Source organism: Pagrus major, chromosome 7 (assembly GCF_040436345.1).
Source record: "Pagrus major chromosome 7, Pma_NU_1.0".
Classification (NCBI taxonomy): domain Eukaryota; kingdom Metazoa; phylum Chordata; class Actinopteri; order Spariformes; family Sparidae; genus Pagrus; species Pagrus major.
Window position 1 is genome coordinate 7,997,251 of NC_133221.1, and position 26,202 is coordinate 8,023,452.

The 26,202-nt window shown below is 40.2% G+C and overlaps 1 protein-coding gene across 3 annotated transcripts; it reads right to left on the minus strand.

The window, feature by feature from the left end:
- Nucleotides 1–23: 23 nt before the first annotated feature.
- Nucleotides 24–25,781, minus strand: prickle3 (prickle homolog 3). Of its 3 annotated transcripts, none has more exons than XM_073471011.1 (11): nt 25,635–25,781; nt 18,202–18,281; nt 7,991–8,174; nt 7,635–7,748; nt 6,417–6,554; nt 5,903–6,106; nt 5,109–5,295; nt 3,421–3,759; nt 3,006–3,311; nt 2,321–2,716; nt 24–2,237 (listed from the first exon to the last, which is right to left on the minus strand). In XM_073471011.1, the coding sequence occupies exons 1-11, from the start codon at nt 25,674–25,676 to the stop codon at nt 1,780–1,782; spliced, it is 2,448 nt and encodes an 815-aa protein (XP_073327112.1). In that variant the 5' UTR covers nt 25,677–25,781; the 3' UTR covers nt 24–1,779. The 3 variants fall into 3 exon arrangements, with proteins under 3 accessions (XP_073327112.1, XP_073327111.1, XP_073327113.1); XM_073471010.1 differs by having other exon boundaries at nt 18,202–18,284; XM_073471012.1 differs by lacking the exon at nt 25,635–25,781 and adding an exon at nt 18,393–18,453 and having other exon boundaries at nt 18,202–18,284.
- Between the last annotated feature and the right edge of the window lie 421 nt (nt 25,782–26,202).

The following is a 26,202-nucleotide window of genomic DNA, read 5'->3' on the forward strand; positions in this document are numbered from 1 at the left end:
GTGAGAGAGTACAGAACCAGAACAACAATTTAAACAATTTAATATCACCATAAAGTCGTCTCACACATTCAGAGAAACAGAAACTGACATTATAATCTCTTCCTTTGACCCAAAATAAAACAAGAAAGAACAGCGACCTACACCAAGAATATAAAAATAAATGACTTTAAAGGATAAGTTCACCCAAAAATGACAATTCAGTCATTATCTGCTCGCCCCTCATGCTGAGACAAAGCTGGGTTTCATAGTAAACAAAACACTTCTGGAGCTTCGAAGCAAAACATTTCAGCATATGGCTCCACACAGCTCGGCCCACGTAATCCAAGTCTTCAGAAGCGCTGACTAAGATGTTACTTACATTTATTTAGCCTTCAATGTGTGGTCGAGCTTGTGCATGCATGTCAGAAGAGGTGTACACTAACGCCTCTAGCTTAGCACCCACAGTAAATATTTTGGCTTAAAAAGGGTGTAAATGACGTCTTCTATGCCAGACAAGCTGTATGAAGCCATTTCATGTTTATGTTCAATTTCAGTCCCCATCTACTTCAGTTGTTTAGGAGAACGCTGCAACACTGTTTTGCTGTGAAGCTCTAAAAATGTTTTGTGGACTACGAAACTTCACCCAACTTTCCATCAGCATGAGGTTGAGTAGATAATGACTGAATTTTCATTTCTGGGTGAATTTATCGTTTAAAGTGTTATTTTTGATTAAAAACATAAATGTTTACAAACTTTGCAGTACTTTTTTTGAACTATACAACACATGCAACAAACTTCACATTCATGATCTCAAAAGCATAGAACTACCACAGTTTGCTGAAGCCATCCATCCCATAATATTTGGCCATTTAGTGTTCATAACTGTAATATATCACAGCCATATAAAAATTGCACATAAGAGCACGGGGCAATGTTACAGTAGACTAAAAATAAGACATATTTAACATTTCTTTGTGTGCAGTGAGCTCCGGGTCATATGTGCTGCTGTAAGTTTGCATATGTAAATTATGCTGATGTTAAAAAGCTGTCACACTTCACTTCAGGATCACGGCAGTTAGTGTTCAAACAAACTGCAGCACAGGTGAGACTTCTTTCTTGGGTTTTAAAATATAATCCCATCATATGTTTACAATTATTAGTCCACATTCATCACTAGTCACACAGTCCATACATCATTTTCTTCACTGTAACATCCAGAGATCCAACAGTTAGACGAGTAGTGAATAAATTAATTAAAGAGTATGTTCTCGACCTGCTCCAAATTGATTGATTGATTGATTGATAGATAGTAATTTGAAGGTAGCTTCAAAAACATAAAGGGCAGCATATCACCAGAGTAACCCACAACTGCTGCTCTTTGCTAGCTATCCTTGACGTGAGAGTGAACACGACAGGACACCAAACTGGGACTGAACACAGCCTCCAAGACTGTCAGGGGTCAGGACGGGGACGTTCATAGCCATCTTTGACAAACTGTTGTTTCTTCACATTCTGTTGAAAATGTTCATTTTTGGAATGTTTTAAGCTTAAATTCGGGCCATATCTTATAAATTGCTCTTTCAAGGTAGTGACTTTTCTGAGGTTTCTTCCCTTTGCTAATTAAAGTGTCAAGAACAATGGCTGTGTTTCAGCTTTGGAAAAGTTTGTAAGTGTGTGTTGGATTTACATCAGCATCGTAAAACAGCTTGAACACCGAAGTAATGAAGGGCCGTTGTTCTTCTTGTGCACCATAATTTAGAAAACAACATACTGTATATTGATGTTGCTAGCAGTTGGGGGTTAGGAGATAGCACAGTTTTTATCTTTGTCCTTTGCACCAAGACTGTGAGCTCTTCTCCTCCGTATGCTGCCTCTCAGTCCCCTGTCTCTCTGCACCTCCCTCTCTTGTTCCCCCTCTCTGTCTTTGCCCTCCTCGGGTTGCTGTTTTCGGAGCTGCGGGGGCAGAGGTATGGGCTGTCCCAGAAAGAAGCCCTCTTCCTCTGAGTCTGAGGATGAAGAGCAAGTAGAGCAGTCTTCATGTTTGTACTGGCCTGACTGGAGGGTCAGCGAGGAGGTGCTGGAAGAGCCTCTATTGTCCCTGTCTCGCTCGCCCCTCCGGTCCAGGGTGTCCAGTCGAGGCCGGTCGGACCGAGGGCGCCGGGAGCGCCTCTCTGCTCCAGGGTGGAGAGCAGGGTCGGAGGGGATGCGGCAACGGCTCCACCCTCGCCGCAGACCCCGCTGGTGGTAGGAGGATCCATCTGGAAATCAAGACAAAAACAAAATTAACTTCCATATTTCATGAGATGCGTTAATATTCGACTCTCTCAAAGCCTTTTCTTACCCAGCAGATCCATCTGCGGTGGGATGCCTTTCTGTAGATGCAACCTGCTTCCGAAGCCTCCCTCCACCTCATCTTCCACCTCTTGCTCATTTTCCTGGCCCTCTTGCAGCTCCTCCTCATTCTCATCTTCATCCTCATCCTCTTCAACAGAGTAGCTGCTGCTGATTGGCTCTCTGAAGCTGACCCTCGCCGTGCCACTGCGGGACAGCGGGGGCGGAGAATCAGAGGGTCTCTCCTCCGGTGGGGGGAGGTTTGGCAGGGGTGAGTCTCCGGGCATCAAGTCACGAGACTTAACAGGTAGAGGAGGTGGGAGGATGGAGGGGTTGTCGGGCAGAAGGGGAGGTGAGTCTGGAGAGATGAGGTGGTTCACATGGGAGTTTTTCTGAGGAGGAAACACTGTGGAGACAGAAACACGTGGGCACTTTGTAGTTAAAGAATACGTTTGACCAAAACTTCACCCGAATGCTGACAGAAAGTCGGGTGAAGTTTCGTAGTCTAGTAAACATTTCTGGAGCTTTGGAGCAAAACAGTGTTGCAGCATTCTCTTGAACAACCTAAGCAGCATGTTTTACTAAATTAAAAGGTTTAGTAGATAATGACTAAATGTTTATTTATTGGGTGAACTTATCCTTTAAAACAGAGTCAGGTTACATTATATGATAGCAGCTTTCAAGGTTTCTGTTACCTTGCATAACTTGATTTGTCCTTTCCACCCAGTTCCTGCAGTCTTTAGCCGTTGAGGTTCCTCTTGAATTAAGACCAGTTAGTCCAGTACCTCCATTCAGCTCTTCCTGGAACTGAAGACCACTGACAGGAAGTTTGATCGCACAGTCCTCTGGCAGTAAACTGTAATGTGGAAGGTCACTGGGCCAAGATGGCCCTAAGCCATTTCCAAGATGAATGTGGGGAAGAGGTGAGTAGGAGCCTCTTGGGTGAGGATGACCACCGGGTGAAGGAAGTCCGTTTTGAACTGGAGCAGTGCAGTGGACACCTGAAAGAAGCAGAGCAGATGAATGTGTGAGAAAAGTCTCTCACAGGGTCATTTATTGCCATTGTGACCTACATAGCATCTGAGTATCACACCAATGTACTGTGATCACCTCTGTCTTCCACTGCAGCATGGATGCAGTCTTTGACAGGAGTTATAGGGGGTTTAACGCCCTCTAGTGGCTGCAGTGGAGAACCACACTGTGGCTGCTGGTGTTTCTCTATATTCCCACAGCGTCTATGCTGAGGCGGTCTGCTCTGCAGCGCCGAGTCACAGGAGTCAGAGTTGTTGGGGTCTTCACCGAGCGAGCAGGCCCTGGAGCAGAAGATGAGCCCCCCACGAGGGAGGAAGGGACGGCCGAGAAGAGGTAGCTGACAGCGGGCACAGCAGAAACACGCCTCCACCGCATGCCAGTGCTGACCCTCGTATGTCATCTGGCCCTGGTCGATACCTGAGAGGAAATGATTTCATGATTACACAAGACTACACAATCTGTCTCTATCATCTCAGAATGTGTATACAGTATGAACATATATCAGTAGTACTGTACTGTACTGTATTTTACTGCAATTTTGATTGGCTCAGCCATATTTGAACTACTTGGGGTTCCTGACTCTCCTGTATTTATTTAGTTTTTAATTATATTCTAGCTGTCAGCATCAAGTACTGTACATCATTTGATGCAGGAGAAACTTAAGTTTCAGTCTGGCTTGTTTTGTCTGAGAATGGATGAATTTGCCAGAACTTTTAAAAAATGCCAGTCAAAATTTGCTGTTTTTTCACTGTGAACTCAGACAGAACCTCAGGAACTGTTGTACTGTGAGGAGTTTTGCTGAGATGTTTATAATTTCTCCATGCAGCTGGCATGAATGAAATTTAAAAGACAAGGAGGGAGACAGCTGGTCCAAATATTATCGTGGTTGTACGCAGGCTTTTTTTAAAAACCTCTTTTACCAAGAACCAGGAGGAGAAAAAAGTAATTTTACAGACTGATCTGACATGAATCAAATTAAAATGAGCTTATTCTCAGTGATCCCTGGTTATTACACTGCTCGTTTGTGCAAAAGAGATGATAATTGAGTAATGAATTTAAACAGCGTCTCTTGCATTTATTTTCTCTCTCTGTGCTGCTGCAGTTCAGACTTGTGCCGTGTTGGAGGTTTTACAGAATTGTCACAGGAATCTTTCCAAGTCAGATGTAGTAAGATTACTGCTGTTGTTTTTATGTAAAAGTGACTCAGGCAATAAATCAGAAACTAGACCAACTTATTTAATTGCCATCACTCTACATAACGAGCTGCCTATCTGACAGGGGCTGTATTTACTTTTACAATTTTCTACTGATGAAATAGTTCTTAATTATTTACTTTCTTTAAAACAAATGGCAACACTTCACTTATAACCGCCCTAGTTTGCATTTATGAGCAGAACATAAACGTAAAATAAACAGTTTATAACACAGTATTATGTAGTCGTGAGCAGATTTAAGTGTTTTTGTCAACAGCTTTAACTACTTTGTGGGCAACCAAGTGGACAATGGTGTAAAAACAAATAATGAATAATAATATAGTGAAACATAATTGTAAACAATATAAAATACATTTTCTGTGCATTAATTAACACTTAAAATGTCCTTACATCTGCTTACAACTACATTATAGTGTGTTATAAACAATTTATTAAATGTATGAGCCTTATAAATCCTTGTGTCACCAAACAAAGAGTGAATATCCCCTTCTCCTGCCTGATAATGGCTGTTAGCTTCATGCTAAATGAGTTTCTTTAGACTTATTTCATTACCTATGTGTTCTCCGCAGGTATCACAGTACTCGGCGTACAGCGACTCATAGCAGGAGCAGCAGTACGGCCGACTCTCTCTCATGATGTAACGCTGGCCACCGAGCGCGGCCTCACACTCAAAGCAACAGAAGTGCTTCATGTGCCAGTATCTTCCTTCTGCCTCCGTGCATTCATCAGCGAGAATAATCTGGGATTGAGAGAACAATCCCAGACAGTTACAGACAGGGAGACAGAGGTCACCCAGCACAGCAGTGGTGATTTCATGACTACAGTAGTAAACAAATCACAGTCGTAAAAATGAGTAGTGAGGATTTGGGTTAACAAGATAGGGGAAAAAAAAGATGTTATCGGCACCCTGTTGCATGCTTCGCCATCCCCTGAGTCTAAATCACACTTATGGGTCAGTCGTGCCAGATCCATTAGTCAACTACGTCAACTAATCTCTTAAGTCAAACTGAGAAGCTATTCAAAAAAAGAAGAGAGGAACTGAAAAATCTGCAAATATCTCATGATGAAGTCTGCCCTGACAAAACACCTGACAGGGCCTTATGACTCATTAAAGGATCTTTCTAAACAGGTTAACAAAAAGCCGTATGTCTTACATAACTCACTCACAACTGTTCTTGCTTTGTTTTTTAAAATATTATTAAAAAATGTTCCTTCAGCGGACATTCACAGTAGAGAGAGAAGGAAACAAGGGGTGCAAGAGATTTGAAATGGAAACAAAGAGACAAGCTGCACAACACTGCTACTGAGTTTATTCAATATGTCAGGGATATTATTGAGACAGTCACCTCGTCACAGGCCTGGCAGCGAGGCTTGAGCCTCTCAGCGTGGTGCCGGCCACAGTAGATCTGTCCGTCCTGGAAGAAGTAGATCAGATCGACTAACAGCTCGCTGCAGGAGGCACACTGGAAACACTGAGGGTGCCAACAGCTGCCATGTCCCGCCCGACTGGCAAACACTGCTATGTCTCCACCGCAGATCTGTCTGCCACACTGGAAAAATAAATTTGGTTGGGGTGGTGCAGAGGGAAGGAAGTTAGCTGGTGTGTCCTTTAACAAATGATGAACGCTGCAGTTTGCTCATACAGCCCTGTAATCAGAAAATCCCAGTGTGCTGTGGCCCCTGAGCAATGCCTGCACCTACTTGCACCTGAACTTACTCGAGTCTTTGTAAGAAATTGTTCTTCTGCACGGCTCTGATGTATTTTAAAAGGCTTTAACTGGTTGTTTTTGAGCTTCATATTGGCCTGTCTCATGAGAGAATCTGCCATGTTTTCTGAACATAAAAAAAGTGCTGCTCTACCTGCTGGCAGATGGCTCCCGTCATCGTTACTGGGAAGAGTCTGACGACGCCTCTGCCCAAGTTTTCCCTTTTTCTTTGCTGACTGAACAAACGCAACTCCTTCTTCTCCTCCTCGTCCAGAGAGTTACAGTACTGCGGCTGCAAGAAACACATAGATATGCTTGATGACAGGTGCATAAATATACAATTTCTACACCTCATTTTCCTTATAGTTTCAGTGTGATTACTTAAGGGAAAGTTCACCCCAAAAGAAAAAAACAGTCATTATCTAGTCACCCTCATACTGATGGAAAGTGGGGTGAGGTTTCGCAGTCCATGAAACATTTCTGGAGCTTCACAGCAAAACATCTTCACTGTCGCTGCCAAGCTAAAAGCTCAGTGCAGTGGGTGCACAAGCGCAATCGGATGAGCTACATGAAGCCATTTTATGTTTTTATGTTTTTTATTTTATTTGTAATAATAAATTTTTTTTAAAATTTAATGTAACCATCTACTTCAGAATGCTGAGAATGTTGCAAAGCTGTGTTGCTGAGAGGATCCTGAAATGTTTTGTGGACCACGAAAACTTTTGGGTGAACTTATCCTTTAAATCTGTCTTTTGTAACCCTGTTAATCATTTTATAATTTAGAACACATTCATTGTTTATAGGATACAGCTCTTGAGATGCATCATTTCATCTCATGAGCACTAACCCACTAACATCACAGAATCACTGTAACTACATTAATTCATAAATTATAAAAGTGAGAAAGCAATGGATTACTGGATTTTTAAGTAAGAAAAAAGGCTTTTTTAAGGGTCCAAAGGATGTTAGCTTCCTGTAAAACTGAAGGAACAGAGGGAAAACACATCCAAGTGTTTTAATAAAAACATTGAGGCATATTGTTGTTCAAACTGCATCAAATAACCCTATAAGAGATTCTTAAACATAAACAAAGCTAAAAAAGACATGATCCAAAATGTGAAATCACAGTTTGGCAACACGTTTTTTTTCCTTGTAAAAAAAGAAAAATGAGTGTCCAGCCTTTCTAACAACAGCATCTATGTGGAGGTTGAAAGAAAAGCTCAGAATCAATAATAATAACACAGTATTATTGTGTTGTGATTTAGCAAACTTGCTAGACTGAAGGATTACCTGCATTTAGCATGTCACCACACTACAATTCAGCAGGAGTGAAGCCAAAAACTAGAACATCCCTAAATCACAGTGATGTTACCTCACTGTCGTGGGCTGGAAGCTGGTGCAGCAGTTGTTTGATTCGGTATCTCTCCCCTGGACTGTTCACATAAGGTACCCTGTCTTCTGGCAAGCAGCTAAAATACTGGTATACCTGCATGAGGAGACAAGTGTGGTCACATAGAGGCCGCAATGACAGAAGACAGAGAGCAATCTAACCCATTACAGAGCAATTTATACAATTACAGTCATAAATCAAAACACTGAATAGTTTTTTCCCATGGTTATAAAATTGTTTGAGTGTGTATGAACATGTTCAGGTGGAAGTGTGCTTCATGCTTGTGTAGCAATAATTTTTGTCTCTACTCTGCATCTGCACCACACTGTGGTTGTTACCTGTTCGGGCTTGAGCCCAGGTGGGACCCATGAGTACTCCTCGGAGGCACAGCCCGAGTCGTCGTCGGAGATGGAGTGTCTCTGGAAGTCTGATACCAGCTTCGTCATCATCTTTTCCAGCTGGCCCGGCACCGAGCGCACTGCATGCTCCTCTCGCACACACTTGCAGTGCACACAGATCTTCCTGTGGAGACAAGGACAGCTTCAGGCTTCATCCCCTGAGACACTGATTTACAACAGAAGCTAAAAAAGATCAAATGTCAAATACTTCAGGAAATATACGTGGATTCTTCTCCTGATGCTTCAGGTACAAAAAGTGCAAACCACAGAACAAAAACTTGAACCCTACATCAGATTTATATCAGTGCCTCATTTCTGGAAAAGGTCCAGTGTGCAGGATTTAAAGGGATCTATTGGCAGTAATAGAAAATAATATTCATAATTATGTTTTCAGCGTATGATCTTACCTGAAACTAAGAATTGTTGTGTTTTCATTACATTAAAATGAGCCTTTTATATCTACAGAGTAGGGTTGGTTATCATCCACATTTGAAACAATACCAATACTAGTACCAGTACCAGGTATTTGGTAACAGACCTCGCTTTACTTCACTTTACTCTCTCTGTAATGACAAAAATGTAATTTCAAGTTCAATAAATAAGTCACCAAATACAAAAGGAGGAAGGAGGAAGCTGTTCAAAGACCTGAGGGCAGCTAGAGAAACTGTTTTCACTCTGCACACTTTGACTCAACCTGGAAACCTGGACTAAAAATAAGAAACTGATGGAATATCAGCACAGTATTGGACTTAATAAAAGATAGAAGTAACTGTCAAGGGGAACGTAAAAAAAAAAAGCAGGAAAGGGCAGCAATACGATTGCAGTATCTAGTCTGCTTGATCCAAAGAAAAAGAAACACTGTCATTGTCTGTTATGTTGTTGTTGTCACCACATCAGTGCTTGCATACTGTAATATTTCCCTGTAAATAATATGCAAATCTCATACTAAGGTTTCAGACATGCTAAACCTCACACACTGTTTTAGCGCACTGAGGAGCATGTTGGTAAGGAATTTCAGCTGACTTTCAGGTTATCAAACACGATACACTCTTCAGCTTTGATGCATTTTATGTTAGAGCAGGTGTCTCCTCGGGTAAGGCATGTTGCCCTGGTCAGATTTGTATTTTGCAATATTGCAGCGTGTTGCCCTGACTCACTGCGACTTCTTGCCAGGGTGACGTATCACTTTCTCTCTACAGGAGTCAGTACTTGGTAGTACCAATGTAATTAGGTTGGTATTCTTACTTAGATAGATAGATAGATAGATAGATAGATAGATAGATAGATAGATAGATAGATAGATAGATAGATAGATAGATAGATAGATGTTTTGTGCGTTTTGGAGTGAGCTTTGTAAAGTCTGATGGCAGCAGGTAGGAATGATTTCCTGTGCTGTTCCTTTAAGCAGCGGGGTTGAAGGAGTCTGTTGCTCCTTCACTGTTTGGAAACGAAACCTAGAATTCAGTTGGTTGCAATTTGCAACCACACCACTAGATGCCACTGAATCCAAAAAGCTCTTAAAGAAGTAACTCTGTTTACATCACAGTCATACCGGCACTCCCACAGTTGGTAGCCATATACATTCTGAACACACTTTGCGTTGGAGACACACAAATCAGCCCACACACATTCTCGAGGTTGACTCAACTACACTAGCAGCCAAATATTACTAATACAACAGTTGTCAAGCCAGGACACAACAACACAACCTCCAGATCATTTAAAACAAACTCAGAACTTCACAGAAGATTCAGAAATAAAAACAATATGCAGTGTAGTGTGTAGCATAGTGTGTAGGGGTAATGCATTTTCACAATTGGAGTGAACTCAATTAATCACAGATGTTACTGACAATTAGACAACCCAGCCCACCTTACACTGACATCTCACTGACCCGATCTACATCAGGACCAGCACTTCCCAAACAAGCAGGAAATGAGGTCACTGACATAAGCCTGGGCGTCAATCCCGGGGCAGTTAAGAGCGGGAGGTGAAGATGGGAGCAATAATCTCCCTCTGCCTCATATTACACCTCATCTTGTCCTCCTCACCACATTCAATCTGGTGGTGGGTGTGCCTCTGTGTGTGGGAACGGTGGAGTCAGACTAAAGCGCCCAGGGGTGAAAATGAGGGGTGGGTGTCGAGCATGTGTGTGGATGCGACAATGTGGCCATATGCAGCGTGTATTGCATGTGTGCATCTCTGTTACGATTGCATAACAGACTGCCAGCTGGCACTTGTGGCTCAAGTTCGTAAGGCACAAAGCTGCTTTATTCCACCACCCAACCCCCACACAAACCAAAAACAGCTAGCACACAAACACACACAACTGCCTGTCAACTGCAGGAGAGCTCCTCTTCTAATCAATCGTCTCATGAAAAGTCTTCCTCCTTTGAAATGTTAGCAGTGGCCGGTAATTACTGCGTGTCAGCGTGAATGTATACCTCTCTCTTTACTCAACACGACTTCATTGTTAAGAAGTTGTCAAAACAGGGAATGCTACTATGCGATCCCAGTACCATCTCTCTCTTGTAATGTGTAGCTGGCACCTTATAACGCTATGATCGCCAAGCAGGTAGACCCAATATAAATACTAGTAAACACAACACGTCAGCTTAGGCTGAGCCATGTTGGCATGAGTCTTTGTATGCGTATGGCTGTTTTAACAAAAAAAGGGGGATGACTATGACACAGATGCCTATGTAAGTGGGTAGGAGGACAGAGCTGGAGACCTGGCATGATGGGACAGATGGCAGATGCACCACGTCTCACCCTGTTCCACCCCACCAGCACCCCCCACATCCACCACCAGCAGCCTCTACATGATGAAAGCATTTGGAGCAGGGATATAATTACCAGCGGGTGCCAACCCTCACATGCAACCTTCAGTAATTGGGAGATGACAAAGAGCCAATCTGAGAGAATTTTGGGTTTGAAAACTTGCAGGAGAGTCTCAAATTATGTCCCTCTCTGTGCAGGCTGCTCTCCGGGTATAATGCCATTAGGGCAGAGTTAAACTTGATACACTTCTTCTGTGCAAACCATAAACCAAGGGGGCTTACTATGTATACAAGAGACAAAATGCTGAACCCACACATGAGCAAATCAGCACCCTCAAAGTTTACTGTAATCTATGTTATTTCTCTTTTGGTTGTTAGATCATGACCTCAGTAAACATAAAAGCGGCACATTTCTGAAGGGTATTTCAACACTGTAATTTACCAACCCCTGCTGTGCTCAGCCCCGTCCTGTTCAATTATTTGAGTCACAATCCTCTGATGTAATACGACTGGTCTGTTTCGACTCTGTCTGGTGGCTGTGTACCACATTTTTTGCTGATTGATCAAAAAATTAATAGGAAAGTTTCAAATGAGGAAAAATCCAATTAAATATAGTTTGATTATCCTGGTTGATTTATAGAGCAAGAACAGCTATGACTACGACAAGGGAGTTGTCAATTTGGTTTATAATTTTGAAAATGTAAAATGTGTGAAACTGCTGTTAAACTTTAAACTGAAATGATTAGTCATTTCAGAGAAATCTGAAATTATACTTACAATTGATTAATTGTTGAAGTCATTTTAAAAGCAGAAATGTAAAACATTGTCTACATTCCACCTCCTCAGATGTGAGCATCTGCTGCTTTTCCCCTGTTTTAAATCTTCATAAATTGAATATCTTTGGGTCATGGTCTGTTGGATAGTCATTTCATAGATCTGAATGGGCTATGTATAGGTTATACATAGCCCATTCATAGATATTAAACAAAATAATAATAAATAAAATAATAATGAAATAAAATAAGCTAGGTGCCAACAGGAGTACAGCTCTCTCATGCTGTTGGAGTATTAGATGGAACAATGAAGAGAAACTAAATATTGACACAATATGGAGCTGAAATAGGGCTGGGTGATATGGCTTTAAAATAATATTGCAATTTTTTAAGCCATACCGCGATACACAATATATTTTGATATTTTGATATCTCCATAAGTGCTAGGACTGGGTGACAAAATCAAATATCACATTTTTGATATTCAATACCTCGATATCAATATGGCGACAATAATGGAGGCGTCACTATTGGTACGTTCACAAAATACTGACACAATGAGATTTTTGATAAATAATCATCAGGTATGTGGATATAATGACTAAGAGGGTAAAAGCAAGTAGCATCATACATCGCAGAATGTACGATGTCACCTAAAGCAAATTTACTCAAACATGTCAAGCTACAACTTTTTTGCTGCTGCTTGATACAAAAGAAAAACATGCACAGTTCTCATTTTCCATTACTAATATGGAAGATATCTCTGATATACTGATTTGGCGTCTATTTTTTTCCTCTTTATTTAAAAGTATCAATCCTGCTACAAAAAAAGTTTAGAATTATGAATTTTTTGTCAGTTTTTGTCAACCTGCTAACAAAATAACATCACATACTGTAATGGAGTCTTTAAAACCAGGAAAAGACAACACTTATGCCACATCATGATATAACCGTATCCACGAAGCTACAATATATTCTTCTTGCTAAGATACATTGTAGGCGTAACAACACTAGCTGTAACTGACATTATGGTCTACACCTAACATCCCCACGGTGTGTACCAAACAACACAAAGTCAGACTATGAAACACCAATAGAATCACACACACACACACACACACACACACACACACACACACACACACACACACACACACACACACACACACACAGAGACAAACATACAAATCCTTCAGTCTACCCTCATCTCCCAACTTAATGACTGTTTGAGTTTCTAGTCCCTCTAATCCAGTTAGACCGTAAATATGGTTTCTTCAGTACCTGCTATAATCATGACAAATTAGTCCAGGTCGGCTTGTTGATGCTGTCCCATCCAGACTTGTCTTCCACTGAAACCGTGAAACTTTGCATCCGATAGACGCCGACTACTGTCAGCCTGTCGTTCAGTGAGAGCAGAATATTCTATGGCAGCTCCTTCTCATGTGATAATTTCTCTGTCTGCTCTGCTCTTTTCAATGTCCCCGCCACCCCCGATTCCCGCCCTCCTCCGTGCTGTCAGTGGGCTCAAACAAAAGGCTGGCACACAACCACACGCTGCAGAAAATACAAAGTTCTCACATGCTCATGTGATTTTTAAATTTACTTAAATAGATAAGCTAAAGTACACAAGCACCAGGCTTTTCTGTTATACATTTCAATTTAGGCCGATTATTTACTCACGCTGCCTTTGTAGATACGCAACAAATGAGACCAAGTGACGATCATGAAGAGCAAACTCACTGTGTCTTTTCTACTGTGACCAGACTGCTGTAACTGATTTATAACAGATGGACGATTGTTGCTTTGATGCAGTTATTAATCATAGCAACACACAGAGCAGATTTTGAGCCTATGAGCAAAGCTGTGCTGTGCAGTATTTGTCATATTATGCGATCATGATGGTGTCCAAAACAAAAAAAAGTGTCTCTAGTGAAATATCAAGCTGGCAGCGTGACGTCCAATCTTCGTGAAGTCACGACACTCATCTGTCTTCAGTCAATATATGAGGATGAGTAACAGATAGTTGATTAATTCATTAGTCAACAGACAAAAAAACGCTACTAGTTTGACACAGTTTCAAACATTCTCTGGTGCCAGCTTCTTAACTGTCAAGAGTTTCAGATTTTTCTTTGTCTTGCAAGATAATAAACTGAGTCAATCTTTTAATTCCTTTTAAGTTCTGCTCTGGGAAGTAGCGAAATATTATACTATTCACTTTCACATTTTACTGAAAAATATTATTAATCAATTATGAAATACATTGTTTGTTAGGTATACAGATTACAGCTGGGCAATATATTGATATTTTGTCTTTATTGTGATATAAGAATTCTGTATATCTTCTTAGATTTTGGAGATCGTTGAATCGTGATAGTATTAGTGTATATCCTGTTTTTAAAGGCTCCTGGTTTTAAAGGCTCCTATCAACTTAGTCATTATATCCACATTACTGATGATTATTGATAAAAAATGTCATTGTGTTTATCCCTTTGATTTATCCCTATCCTCTAATGATTAAATATAGTATGATACATAAATGGCTGTATCTCAGAAACTACAAAGAGTTATATCAAATGTTTGGCACCATCAGGAACAACTTCAATTTCGATAACGTGTGCTTTGACCCAGTGTAAATAGGATATTTAGATGGTGTCAAATGCATGCTAAACTTTATTTTTGTATCAAATATTTGTACCAATTAAGGCATGATAAATGCCAGAAAAAACAGAAACAGAAAAAAAATCTTTGGGGCTTTTCCTTAAAAAACCAAACAAATATAATATAGTATAAATATAGTTGTTAGTCATTAGGTATTTGGTAAAGAATATTGTGATTTGATTTTGTTGCTCAGTCCTAGCATTTATGGAGTGCTTTTCAGGAATTTTCAAAATATTGAGATTTATATATTATACATATATAGAATATATTACATAGCCTCAAAATATTGCAGTATTATTTCAATGCGTTATCTCGCAGCCCTAATACAGATATATTGTAGTCATTATATAGTTATTAAAACACTCTGAGAATCCCGTATAGCATGCCTAAGATAATCCTCTGCTTTAACTGTGTGCTGCTGGTGTGATAATCTATAAGTGAGACATACTGCAGTGGGGTATAGTGAAGCCCTCCTTAGATCTGATTTTAAGAAACAGATGGGCCTTGTCCTATAAGTCTCTGCCACTAATTTGTGGTTGAGTAATTGCCGCATGGCCACCCAGACTAATAGCAACGGCAGCTTTGAACACTTTTGAAGCGTGGCAGGGACCTCCGGGTCAAAAGTAACTCAATTCACTTGCTGCTGGGCAGCGGAAGCACCATCTGCCCCCCACCACAGTTTAGGCTCGGTCTGAGAAAGATCAGGATGAAGATGGATCACTTCCCTCTCAGCGAGTATCAGCAGCTAAGCCTGTGGTCACTTGGATGATCTTCTCCGTCAGATAAGGTGTGACTCTAAATTGGTTATTAAGGAAGATGTAATTAGCAACGGACTACGGGGTCTTAAACACTGACCCCCATAAATCTCAATCATTGAATCACTTTCATTTTCCTCATTCTCCTGGATCAGCTTGAAACGTCTTAACAAGACATTTCCCTCTTTAACCTCACCCAAAAGTCATCTCAGATCTGTCCTCTAGACAAATACATAGCTGAAAATCTTCCATAAGCAGTATGTTAATGCTACGGAGATTAAATATACTGTAAACAAATCAATGTGTACAGAGACTAGACTTACACCAGAGTGTGGCCGGAGGTAGAGAGCAGCACACGTGTTTTAGATTACATCCTAACTTCTAAGCTTTTTGTCTTGACCTGAATAGAGGGAACAGAACTGAAAAAAGCTAAAAGATACAATTACAGTCTTTTGGTTACATGCAGTACGCATTCCTCTGCCTTTTGTTTTATTCTCTCCATCACTGAGCCACAGCCATGCAGTGCCCATCTGGGATTGTGAATGCAGACTTTGTAACCAGAAATAAATCTTTTTTATTCATTCATCTAGCTGTGTGTCAAACAGGGTGATTGTACTCTGCAGTCTTAGAGTCTGGAAACACTAAACACAACACAATGTACTTGGAAAAATAAGAACCTTCCAAGCGCTTGACTCGTTGCTTCTTCTATATCAAATACGTAATAAAGAAATATTTATACACTTTTGTTTAGATTTGACTCTTCATGAAATATAAATGTCACATTGAAAGGCGTAAGCAGCAGTGAAAGGGAGGGAAGGGGAGACAATGGGGGACACAGAGGGAGGTATGAAGTGGTCGAGAGGGATACTATCACAGCAGTAAGGCCTAATCTTATTAGCGTGATTGACAGGATTAGACTAACCAAGAGACCGAACCAGCTGGATATTCACTAAAGGACGAAAGAAGAGGAAAGAAAGGGGGCTCAAAGGAAAGAACGCAAGAACCTGCTTAACAGAATAAGCTGAATTGTTGTTTGGGAGGGCCTTTGACAGTTGTTAACAACTCCTGAACAAAAAGGTGTAGGAGGTATGTAGGCTGACTTTTCAAGTGTCTTCTGTCTTCTACTTTAAAAAGTAAAGACTTTTGCTGCTCCAACAGTCTCAAACTCAACAACAAAACTCTCCAAACACTCAAACAAACAATATGGACATCCTACGAAACACTCGTCCATCTGGAGAGTAGTGCTTGTCTTTTGTCCATAAAACTTCCAGATGAACACTCAGCTGGTCTGTTGCTGGGCTCAACACAAACTTTAAATAGTAACCAGTTCACCAAAATTTAATTATGGTTGCCATTTTTAGTCACCTTGTAAGACTGTTGAGAAGTTTTATGACGGTAAACGAAAAAAATTCTTAGTAGTTTGTGTTTTATTCTTCAAAGAGTTTGAATCTCAGGGTGCAGACACACCAAACCGACATTTAATTAGTAGCAGCGATGAAGGCTGATGTTGTGTCGCCTCACATCACCTGTATCTCAGCCAAGAAGCTACAGACGATGATCAACTAGCTTGTACGTATTGCGCCTGCGTGAGATCTACAAACCTTTGTTGTGATAAAGCAGCGTTTTCTGACACCACTCTTGCTAATACAGACACTTTTACTCATGAATATGTCTGATAAAAAGTTGCAAATAACACTGTCACAGAGGCGGAGGCGAAAATTAAGGAGAAACCACACTAAATGGGCAAAATCATGCACTACAGTGACAGGCTCAAGGCGCTTTCCCTTTCTATTGCCGGTACTCAATGATTCCCTTAGCTGAAGAGCAAATCAGAGGGACTGATGGGCTCCACTGACGATTCTACCTCTGCCAAGGGCCATTCAGTGCCAATGGTGCAGGACACACCGAAACAACTTGGACCACAGTCATTCACCAACGGTTTGGCTTGGTGTGTCAGGGCCCGTAAGTGTTAACAGTTAACGTGTCCACCCTCAATTGATGGTATAAAAAATACCTGTAGTGCAGCTGTTGTCATGTTAACAGATCCCTCAAAAATAAATCCAGCAAGTCACTGCCCACGTGAATAAAAACACCAACACACTTACAGCAATGTTCAGTTCCAACTGTTTTTTCTATGTTAAAAATGGTTGCCACTGATGTCAACCCAAGGCCAGGAATTGGTTGCCAATTTCTAAAAGTCGTTGCCAGTGGTAACCTGGCAACTCTTACTGTCAAGCCCTGTATTGTATCAAGCAACACAGTGATTTTCACCTTAAAAGCCTTCTGGTGTGCATATCCACCATATGGCCTTACTTTCAGTACAATAAATGACAAGCACTACTCTGACATAGGAAAAGGTCTTAAGTCTAATTCTCTGGAGCTCAGACATACAGCACATGTTGCAGGACGACAGTAATCAGTAATCCTGCTGCTGTGTAGTGCTTCTGTTTTCACATGAAGATGAAGTCGACTCAAACAAAATGCAGCTGCTTCTGTTGCAGATGTCACGGCTTAATGGCACTGAGCCTATAGTCCTGATTCTTTAGGACCACGGGGGTCAGGGAGGCTGATCGGCTCTGTGAATATCATGTGGCACCCTGACTGGGTCATGTTTGTTGTCTTTTAATGTATAGCACTCATCGCGTACACAGATCACGGTTAAGCTGATTTCCGTTAGTTGTAATGTTGCTGTTCTAGATAAGACATGTGAAAATACACAAACACAAGGACACTGATTCTTATAGATCTATTCATTACACTTGAACGTACCAACAAAGAAGGAAAGAGTGTTTTTATGTGGAATGAATAAATAAGAAACAGATAAATTTTCTTGTTGCTGATAGCTGCATATTATATCTGACAATCAGTCACTAAAAAAAACATGGGCTGGATCTTAACCGGGCTCGTCTTCAGAAATGTGGGTAACATATATAAAAGCTTGTGTGTAAAAGAATATTAAAACTAAATCAAAAGCACAACAAGCCAATAAATGGTTAAGGTGCCACATCTTGTGATTACAGATTAAAAAAGCTGATTTGAGACCGTGGTGTTGGTTATTATAAGAAGTTGCACCAGATCCAAAGAGCAGCAGGAGAAAGTGTAACTCTACCAAAGGTAAATAAAGACTGAGGCAAACATTTCCTGCTTAGGTAACAAGCAGCGTACAAGACTCCGACAGTTCATACCTCCAGCCATGGACACGGAAGCCGGGGCACTGGTCCCCACAGCGCATACACGGCTGGCCTTTGTCCGGGTCCTCTTCCTCCTGCTGAAAACATAACACAAAGTCACTTCAGCTCACAACGTCTCCCAGGGAGCACCATTCATACCTGTTGCCACAAGATAGTTAGGTTAAAACAACATAGTGAGTACATACAGTGGTCGCTAGACATGGCCGCAGAAACATCAACATCATATTGAGTGAGTGAGTCCAGTTAAGCCACGAGCAGAATGCACTTAAGAGTCCATCGCGTCAGCCTTTAAATCAGCAGCGTTTGCGTTGGAGTGCGGGCTATCCATAGATTTCTCATGTATCGCTGGCAGAGATATAAACCATTAGAACTGTTGCACGGTATGGTGACAGACAGCATTGTGACTGACAGCATTTAAAGGGACAGTTCACTCGAAAATCAAGAATAGACAACTTTCCTCTTACCTGTAGCGCTATTTATCCACCTGGATTGTTCTAATGCGAGTTGCTGAATTTTGTCGAAAATGAAATCAGTCCACGAAAACAGTAAACTTCACTGGGAATTATATTAGAAATGACTCAATAAACTCTTTCTGCATAATGTTCTCTGAAAAAATGTTTTTAGATCAGCTCACATCAGACAACATTTATGCCAATACCGATATATCTGTGTGAAAGGCCAATGCTGGCAGATAATATCAGAGCTGGGCTCTAGTTGTGTACAATCACTAGTCAATGCAATGCGGAATGAAGACTAATTCTTTCAGTGGGTGTTAAACCTGCAGCTTAATTATAGTCTCGAATGGGTTTTAGGAATGCTATACTGCCAGTATAGACCAAATCACTGTGACGACGCAGTAACAACAACAGTTACTTCCGGGTAGAAAACTGGCCGTTGCCAAATTATTTATTTTGCTGTCATTTTCAGCCTTATGGCCCCACAGGTGAATTAGGTATCCAACCTAACATTAGTGAAAGTTTTGTTTTTCAATAAGCTACGACAGCATCGAACATGCATTTTAGATGTTTACACTTTGAAAAAGCATCATTACAAAATACAGTTAAATTGTATGTAAGCTAATGAGTGATGTGGGGGTTTTCTACCTGCAAGTTAATGTACACAAACACTGTGATTCGGTCTGCTGTATAATGATGGGAAATAAAGTACAGTATAATGAGGCGAGAGACATCTCAAAAATTCCTTTTGCCAAAAGTGCTGAGCTGTGCATCTCACTTTGCCAACAGCAACTGAACAATGTAGCACTAAACCAACTACCTCATATCTCACTTCTGATTCAATTCCTGCAGCCTAATGTGTGTGTGTGTGCAGACTATAGACTGCAGACATAGGCCTCTTTTTAGAGATGAGAGGAAGGAAGCAGACACAGGATGAGAGCTGCACCCTTTCCCTCTCCATGCAGTCTCTTTGTCTCCACTTTCTTTTTTCTCTCACGCCTTTATTATTCAGTAGGACACCTCTCTTATCATCTGTGATTTTCTGTATTATAAGCTCTTTATCATCTATTTTTTAACCTCTAGAGAGACTCTGTGACACTATTGTTTCAAGCTCCACCACTGAGAGAAGGACGAGCCGCACAAACAAATTGCACAATAGGATGCAAAATACTCGCATGCACGCAGGCGCTAATGACATTTAACGAGCGAAACAATAAAAAGCAGGCACGTGATAGAGTGAGGTACCTGTGCATACCTGCTCAAGTTTGTTTTGATCGTCTTTTTCCAACCACACATTACGTTCAACAGAAGCTTTAACCAACCAACATCAGTATTCATGTCAAGCCTGTTTTCCCATGCAGAGTTCTTTATGAGATCACTCAAGAACCGCGGTGCAGTACTTTGATTATCACAGAGTTTGCCTAGCTTATCTCACTGATATCTGAGGGTCGTAAGGGTTGCTCTATGAGTTGTTAGTGCCGCAGAAATGAAATGAGAAACCACGAGAGCAAATAGCAGCTTGCTATCTTGTGAACATAAAATCTTTTTTTTTTTAGTTTTGTTCATGGTTCCAGTGTGGAGATAATTGCGTGCTTGTATAAGGCACTGCTGACTGTATCCAGTGCTGTAGGAACATGAACTCGTTAGTCCAGAATAGTCCTACATGACAGTAAACTATAATTTACATGTTGTTTTTGAACGCGTCGCTGCACACTGTCTGCACAGGCATCCGTCTCGCTCCCTGCTGCCTATTTAATCGTTTATTTGATTCACATTGATTGTGGTTAACAGCAGCAGGTATGGAAGGTGACAAGACGGGCTAAATGAAGCGAACAGATGATTTCTGGGTAACTGGACCTTTCACTTGTTATTTGCTTTGGAAGGTGTTCCTGAGCCGTCACATTCGGTGACTGGGCCTGGGAGGCACACACTACAAAATGCTTGGATGTTTAACACTGATATACAGCTACACTTCTAAATATTACATATATTAATGTGACACAGAATGCAAGTTAACAGCTGCAGGATAGAAAACACTTTTGGAAATGATACCTGACCAGAAGTGATTACTCTTCAGGATACTACAGGGTGTTACTTACTTTCCATTCATACAGAGAAGAACTGAAATGACACTTTATATCCTCGCATTTGCAGTGTCAGTTTTCTCCACTCAGGCACTCTTTGACTGTCTTTTTTTTAGTCAAGCCTAACTTTACTAGTTTACTTTACTATGCACAACATTTAACACAAGTTGCACCAGCACTAACATGATTTATTAACAGAAAACAGATCCAGAATTTATGATTTCCGTCTTCTTTTTTCAATAACCCATTTAGTAAGGGATACTGAGGAAGCTAATGTTCAAGGCTCATTTCCTCTGAACTTGTCTGGTGGTGCACTTAAAAAGAACCTCTTAACCTCTTTAAAAGGTATGTGTTATAGGTCTGAAGAGCCACCATCACAGTTTTTATCTGCTTAAGTTAAAGATGGTTATATTACACATGGAATTAGAAACGTTTTAGGTCTAGGTTAGACATTATACTTGGCATGGCATACAGTATAACTGAGTGTATAAATGAGAGTCTACAGTAGGTAAGGGTTATCATGTATAGCCTTTTTTACACCTTGGCCAGAGGATTACAGATGAAAAATAGCCTTTTTTTTGAAAATTCTAGTGTTTTACTCATGTATTATCATGTGTTTCATTAATTCACACAGCCCCTTCTCAAATATACTGAACTAAACTGAAAAAAACTCAATTTTGTCAACCTCACAGAGGTCTGAAGAAAATCTTTCCAAAAATATTAAGATAGCAAGATTTCAAAATCCAGATTTGATCAGACGTGATTTTTTTTTTTATTAGAAACAAAGAAGTTCTTTCTAAGAGTAATATCATTTGTCTGATGTAGCATGGCAGCCCACTGTATCTCTGCCTTTCTATAATTAACTTCTGTGCTCAAATTTCTCCTGAATTCTGTGAGGCTGGCGATACAGAGGTCGACCTACATTAGATTAAACTCTGCATAATGACTTGACCAACCCTAAAACAGTTTGACAAAACAGTGACAAGCGTTTCAACATCATAGCATTGACGCTCACTCTCTTAAAGACAGATGGCAATTAAGAGTTACGTACGGGTTCAGTCATGACGTAATGAATAACGAAGGATTAGGAATCCTGAGAAAAGCTTTAAATTTACTTGAAATATTAAGCCTCATTGCAGACTAAAAGATAAGAATGTAAACATATCCGAAGATGCATAAAAACCTGTTAGGTTGCTTCACGAGATCAAACTAGATTATTAGATGGAAAAACATCAAAACCTTAGCTCCTCACAGCTGTTGTTTGTTAAAAACAGACGTTAATTTGAACAGACATGAACCTTTAATTTACTTCTTAACGACTGTGTTTTGATGAAAACACAGGGCGACCTTGAACATTAGCCGCTGCAAGTTAGCTTTACATCTCCTTGAATGTTTCCTTATCATGATGACAGTGTCTTGAATGTCAAGGCTACACAGAGACTTGAAGCTTTCGTGTGTGTTTCCTCTCATTTTTCCAAGAAAGATAATGTGTCGTCAAGTTTGTGGCCCAACAATGAGGTTTAGCTTTTGTGCTGCAAGTGAAGGATGTGATGGGAGTGGCGGGAGGAAGTTTCTTCTAAACTAAGTGTGGGTAAAGTAAATACAACATTAACATGTTCACATCAGCTCACATGCTCACACTCGGGCCGGCGTCAGACTTTTCATATCAGCTCCTTTGTTTTCACTAAGTGGGTATAAGGTTTAATCACATGACGCTGCCTCGGTTTGCTTGAGCTCTTTTTTGTTGCTACCAAGTAACCGTGTAACCAGGCAGGTAATGGACAAACTGAAACCCTGCCAGCTTTGTTACCTCACACCAGAAGGCACTGGTTCAGCCAGCCCATATTTGCAATAACATCAGGGAATGGAGAATTAATACACCTAAATTATGTCATTAGGCTCACGCTAAATGAGTGATACTATTCAGGTGTGTTTAGTTTATTAACCTCAGTGACAGGAGACAAAGATTATCATTTAGGTTTTGCTCTTCTCCACTATGTTATGGTGTAGAAGGGGTTAAACATTAACAAAAGGGGTCAGAGGTTGGGGGCCTTTGCTGCCTCGGCATGCCGAGTAGATGCACCTCTCCTCACTGGACAGGATCAAACAGACAGCCTGAAGCCGACTGTCGCTCTGTGGCATAACACTTCTTGTTGCTCTTATGGTTTACGCACCACTGCTTCCTTCTCCTGAGGCCAACTCAAACAACAGTCTTTAATAATGGGATGGTTAAACCAAAATACAAGTTCCTGAGGATCAAACAGAGATTTTATTTGTAATAGCACTACAATTTCTTTATCTGATGGCCTGTCTTAACAATTGATTATTGGTTAATCATTAATAATATATTAAATATATTGGACATTTTTACATGAGAAAACTGTTTTAACCACTGACATGATCTATGTTTCATGCAAAAATTAGAGTAGGCTACATTAGGAGTTAAAAGTAATAGTAATAAAGTAAACACCAAGTTACTTGAATGATAAACTCATTGTTGTGAGTGGGAACAGGAACAGCTCTTTTAAAATGTTGACAGAAATCACAGCAGCTATCTTTATCCAAGGAAAAGTGCAGGTGAAACTAATAACATGAATGACAGCTCCGTTCTATGATAGTGAACCAGCATGAACAACACAAGGACCTGGAAACCAAAGCAGCTAAATGGAATTTAGTCATTGTCAAGTTATTATTTACAACTGGGCTTTTCCTTCTGTGACATGTCAGAATATCTGCTGTGAGAGAGGCTGTTGCTACATACTCCTCAAGTCGCTATCTAAAGGTATTGGATATGTGTATGGACAAAACACATATCCAATTTTCCTGTATATTGGCAGATAGAGTATGTCAGCAACACTGTCTGGTAGTATTTTTTTTATTCTCTGCACCTGTACATCTATTAAACAGTCATATGATGAATATTTGGAACTGATGAGGTGAGTGGCTGTCCATCGTTGTGCCTAAAAGGTTGGACATGGACTTGAAAACAAGAGTTTATGACACATTGTAAAGGATGATATTCTGTTCTCAAATCCTGTATTGCAATTTAATTTACAAAGCAGTCTCAATTGAACACTGTTGAGGAAATATTTATTATAACCAAATTGGCTATGTGAAGCATTTGTCATTCAATGCTCATTTCGTCATATTCATAACCTGACTTGTCATTTTTAGTCAATAATCAATAAAAAAGTGATAACAGGTGGTTTTGAAAAAGGACATTTAATCTCTTGGAGTTTTATAATTATATCTAATATAGTCCCTGAGATTAGAGATCCAAGAGCCAGTGTGCTACTGTACAGACATTCATCTTTCATTTCATTCAGCCACAACAATCAGATTAGTACACAAATGCTATTACTTAAGTGTAATGCAGGTTTTAAGAAAATTAAGCAATTTCATCTGTATCATAATTAGTGGGTAAACATTGTAATAAGTATCATTAAAAATGGTAAATTTATATTTAATTAAACTTCAGTTAATAGTTATTTAACTGTTAATAACCAATGAAATGCTTTACGAAGCATTTATTAAGCAATTGTTGATTGTGAAGTTGCAACTGGTGTTTATTATTATTTGTTAATGGTTAATAAATACTGTGTAGTTCAGCTATAAACATTATTTAGACTAATGAATATAAACATTTACAGATGTGATAAATGGTCTATAAAGCATTTTTTTTGTTTGTTAACAGTGAAATGACTAGGTAGTAAAATGTACCATTTGTCAATGATGGTTATTATAAAGTTTTACCAATGGTGAAATTTCAGACGATATCTAATTGCATAGACTGTAAATCTATTTGTTTGATCTAAGTAATTTTAAGTTTGTTAAACGACTACAGGCAATATAATTGCATCTTACAAAAGTGTGTAAGACACACTTCAAATTTGTAGACTTCTGTGTTGTAACATTATTTAAAAGTCTGCTTTCTAGTGCTGATGTAACTGAGTGTGGCGTAAAATATTAATGATGTCCATTATCACTTGAGTGCAGGTACTGCATGTGTCAGGTGGGAACAGGTGTCTTGAGGGTTTAAATATTGTTAAAGCAGTGACACTGAAGATATGTTACATGCAAACTGCAAAATCTAAGCTTATCAAATAGGTGTCTAATAAATGTATATACAAACATAGTGACATAGAGTTAAGTTCAGAAAAAGGTATTATAGTCTGGTTTGCTGCTAGTCAGCTGGATTCACAGTCACTGTCTGGTTATATTCCAAGTGTGCTGGAGAGCCAGATGTTTCATGGTCACACAGCTGTTAAGTCTAGTCTGAAAACAAGCTTCATTGTTCAGTAACCTGACCATGTAGGCTGTGTTTTGGGCAAAAGTCCAGCAAGGGGATAATTCAACACAGCGTGAATTGTTTTTCTAATGAAAACCTGACAAAGGCAGTAAACATGTTCAGGTTTCAGCAGCCACCACATCCCAACCTGCCAAGGTAAAAAATCTATGACGTAGTCTGACCCCTCCTGACTATACCTGGGGCGCCCGAAATGACTCAAGAAACAAAGAATGTAGCTGGGACTTTCTGCTACACAATATAAAACATTAACTCAATATCTAAACGGATACATAAAAAGCTCTTTGTTTTAAGTGCAGGAATGGGTGGGACATTATACAAACAACTATTTGCGGACACAAAAGCCAGGTGAAGGTGGGAAAAGTTCCGCTCGGGCTGTTTTCTTTCTGTGTTGGACTTGAATAGCCTACAAGTTCATTTCAAGTCTACTATTACAGTGAAGCAGAGAAGAAGGGCTTCAACACCTTACAAATAACCTTAAAGTGTGTTTTGTATTAAAAAAAAAAAGATGTTAGAACAGGTTACCAAAAGTAAGTTGGGGCAGTCATTAAGAATTAAATGTAGAAAAAAAAAGATACTTACCGAGCGGGTCGACCGTCGCTTTTTGGACCCCCGCAGGAACATGATGTCGGTTGGTTGGATGTTAAAAACACATACGAGTCTCCGAGTGAAAGCCAAGGGAAGAAGCACCGAGGTATTAATGTTAAAAGTCGCTCAGTCTGCGTTAAACTACATGATGTTCCCCTCAGACCGCCGCAGACTCCTCCTTCCGCCTGAGCTAACTACTTCAGCGACTCCACGGACAAGCTAGCCTAACTGAAAAACGCTACTTCCGTCGGAGCTTTCAAAGTAAAACACCCACCGACACATTATGTTCGACATTTATTGAGCAGAGACAAAATGAAATCCAAAACAAGCACTGCGTTTTCATTAAACGCACGTAACATTGTTTTACAGGTCAAAGATTGTGTTGGGAAACTCTTTTAATTCAAACTGATAACGTCCCGACTTTTATCTTGAAGGTGTGGGTGCTTAGCCGCCATCTTGACGAAGCTCCAGCTTGACCTCTGCAGCCCATAGAAGTGAACACAGGCAGCCAACTATCCCAAAGTTTGGCCTTTACTTCACCCAGGATACAAGGAATTTAACT

What these genes read in the sequence shown, in the direction of transcription:
- prickle3 (XM_073471010.1), bottom strand. Translation starts at nt 25,676, where the DNA reads ATGTTCCTGCGGGGGTCCAAAAAGCGACGGTCGACCCGCTCG. An exon ending in AGCGACGGTCGACCCGCTCG is followed by an intron (nt 18,285 to 25,634) that starts GTAAGTATCTTT and finishes TTATGTTTTCAG; the next exon opens with CAGGAGGAAGAGGACCCGGA. An exon ending in TTCCAGCCCACGACAGTGAG is followed by an intron (nt 6,555 to 7,634) that starts GTAACATCACTG and finishes TGTTTCTTGCAG; the next exon opens with CCGCAGTACTGTAACTCTCT.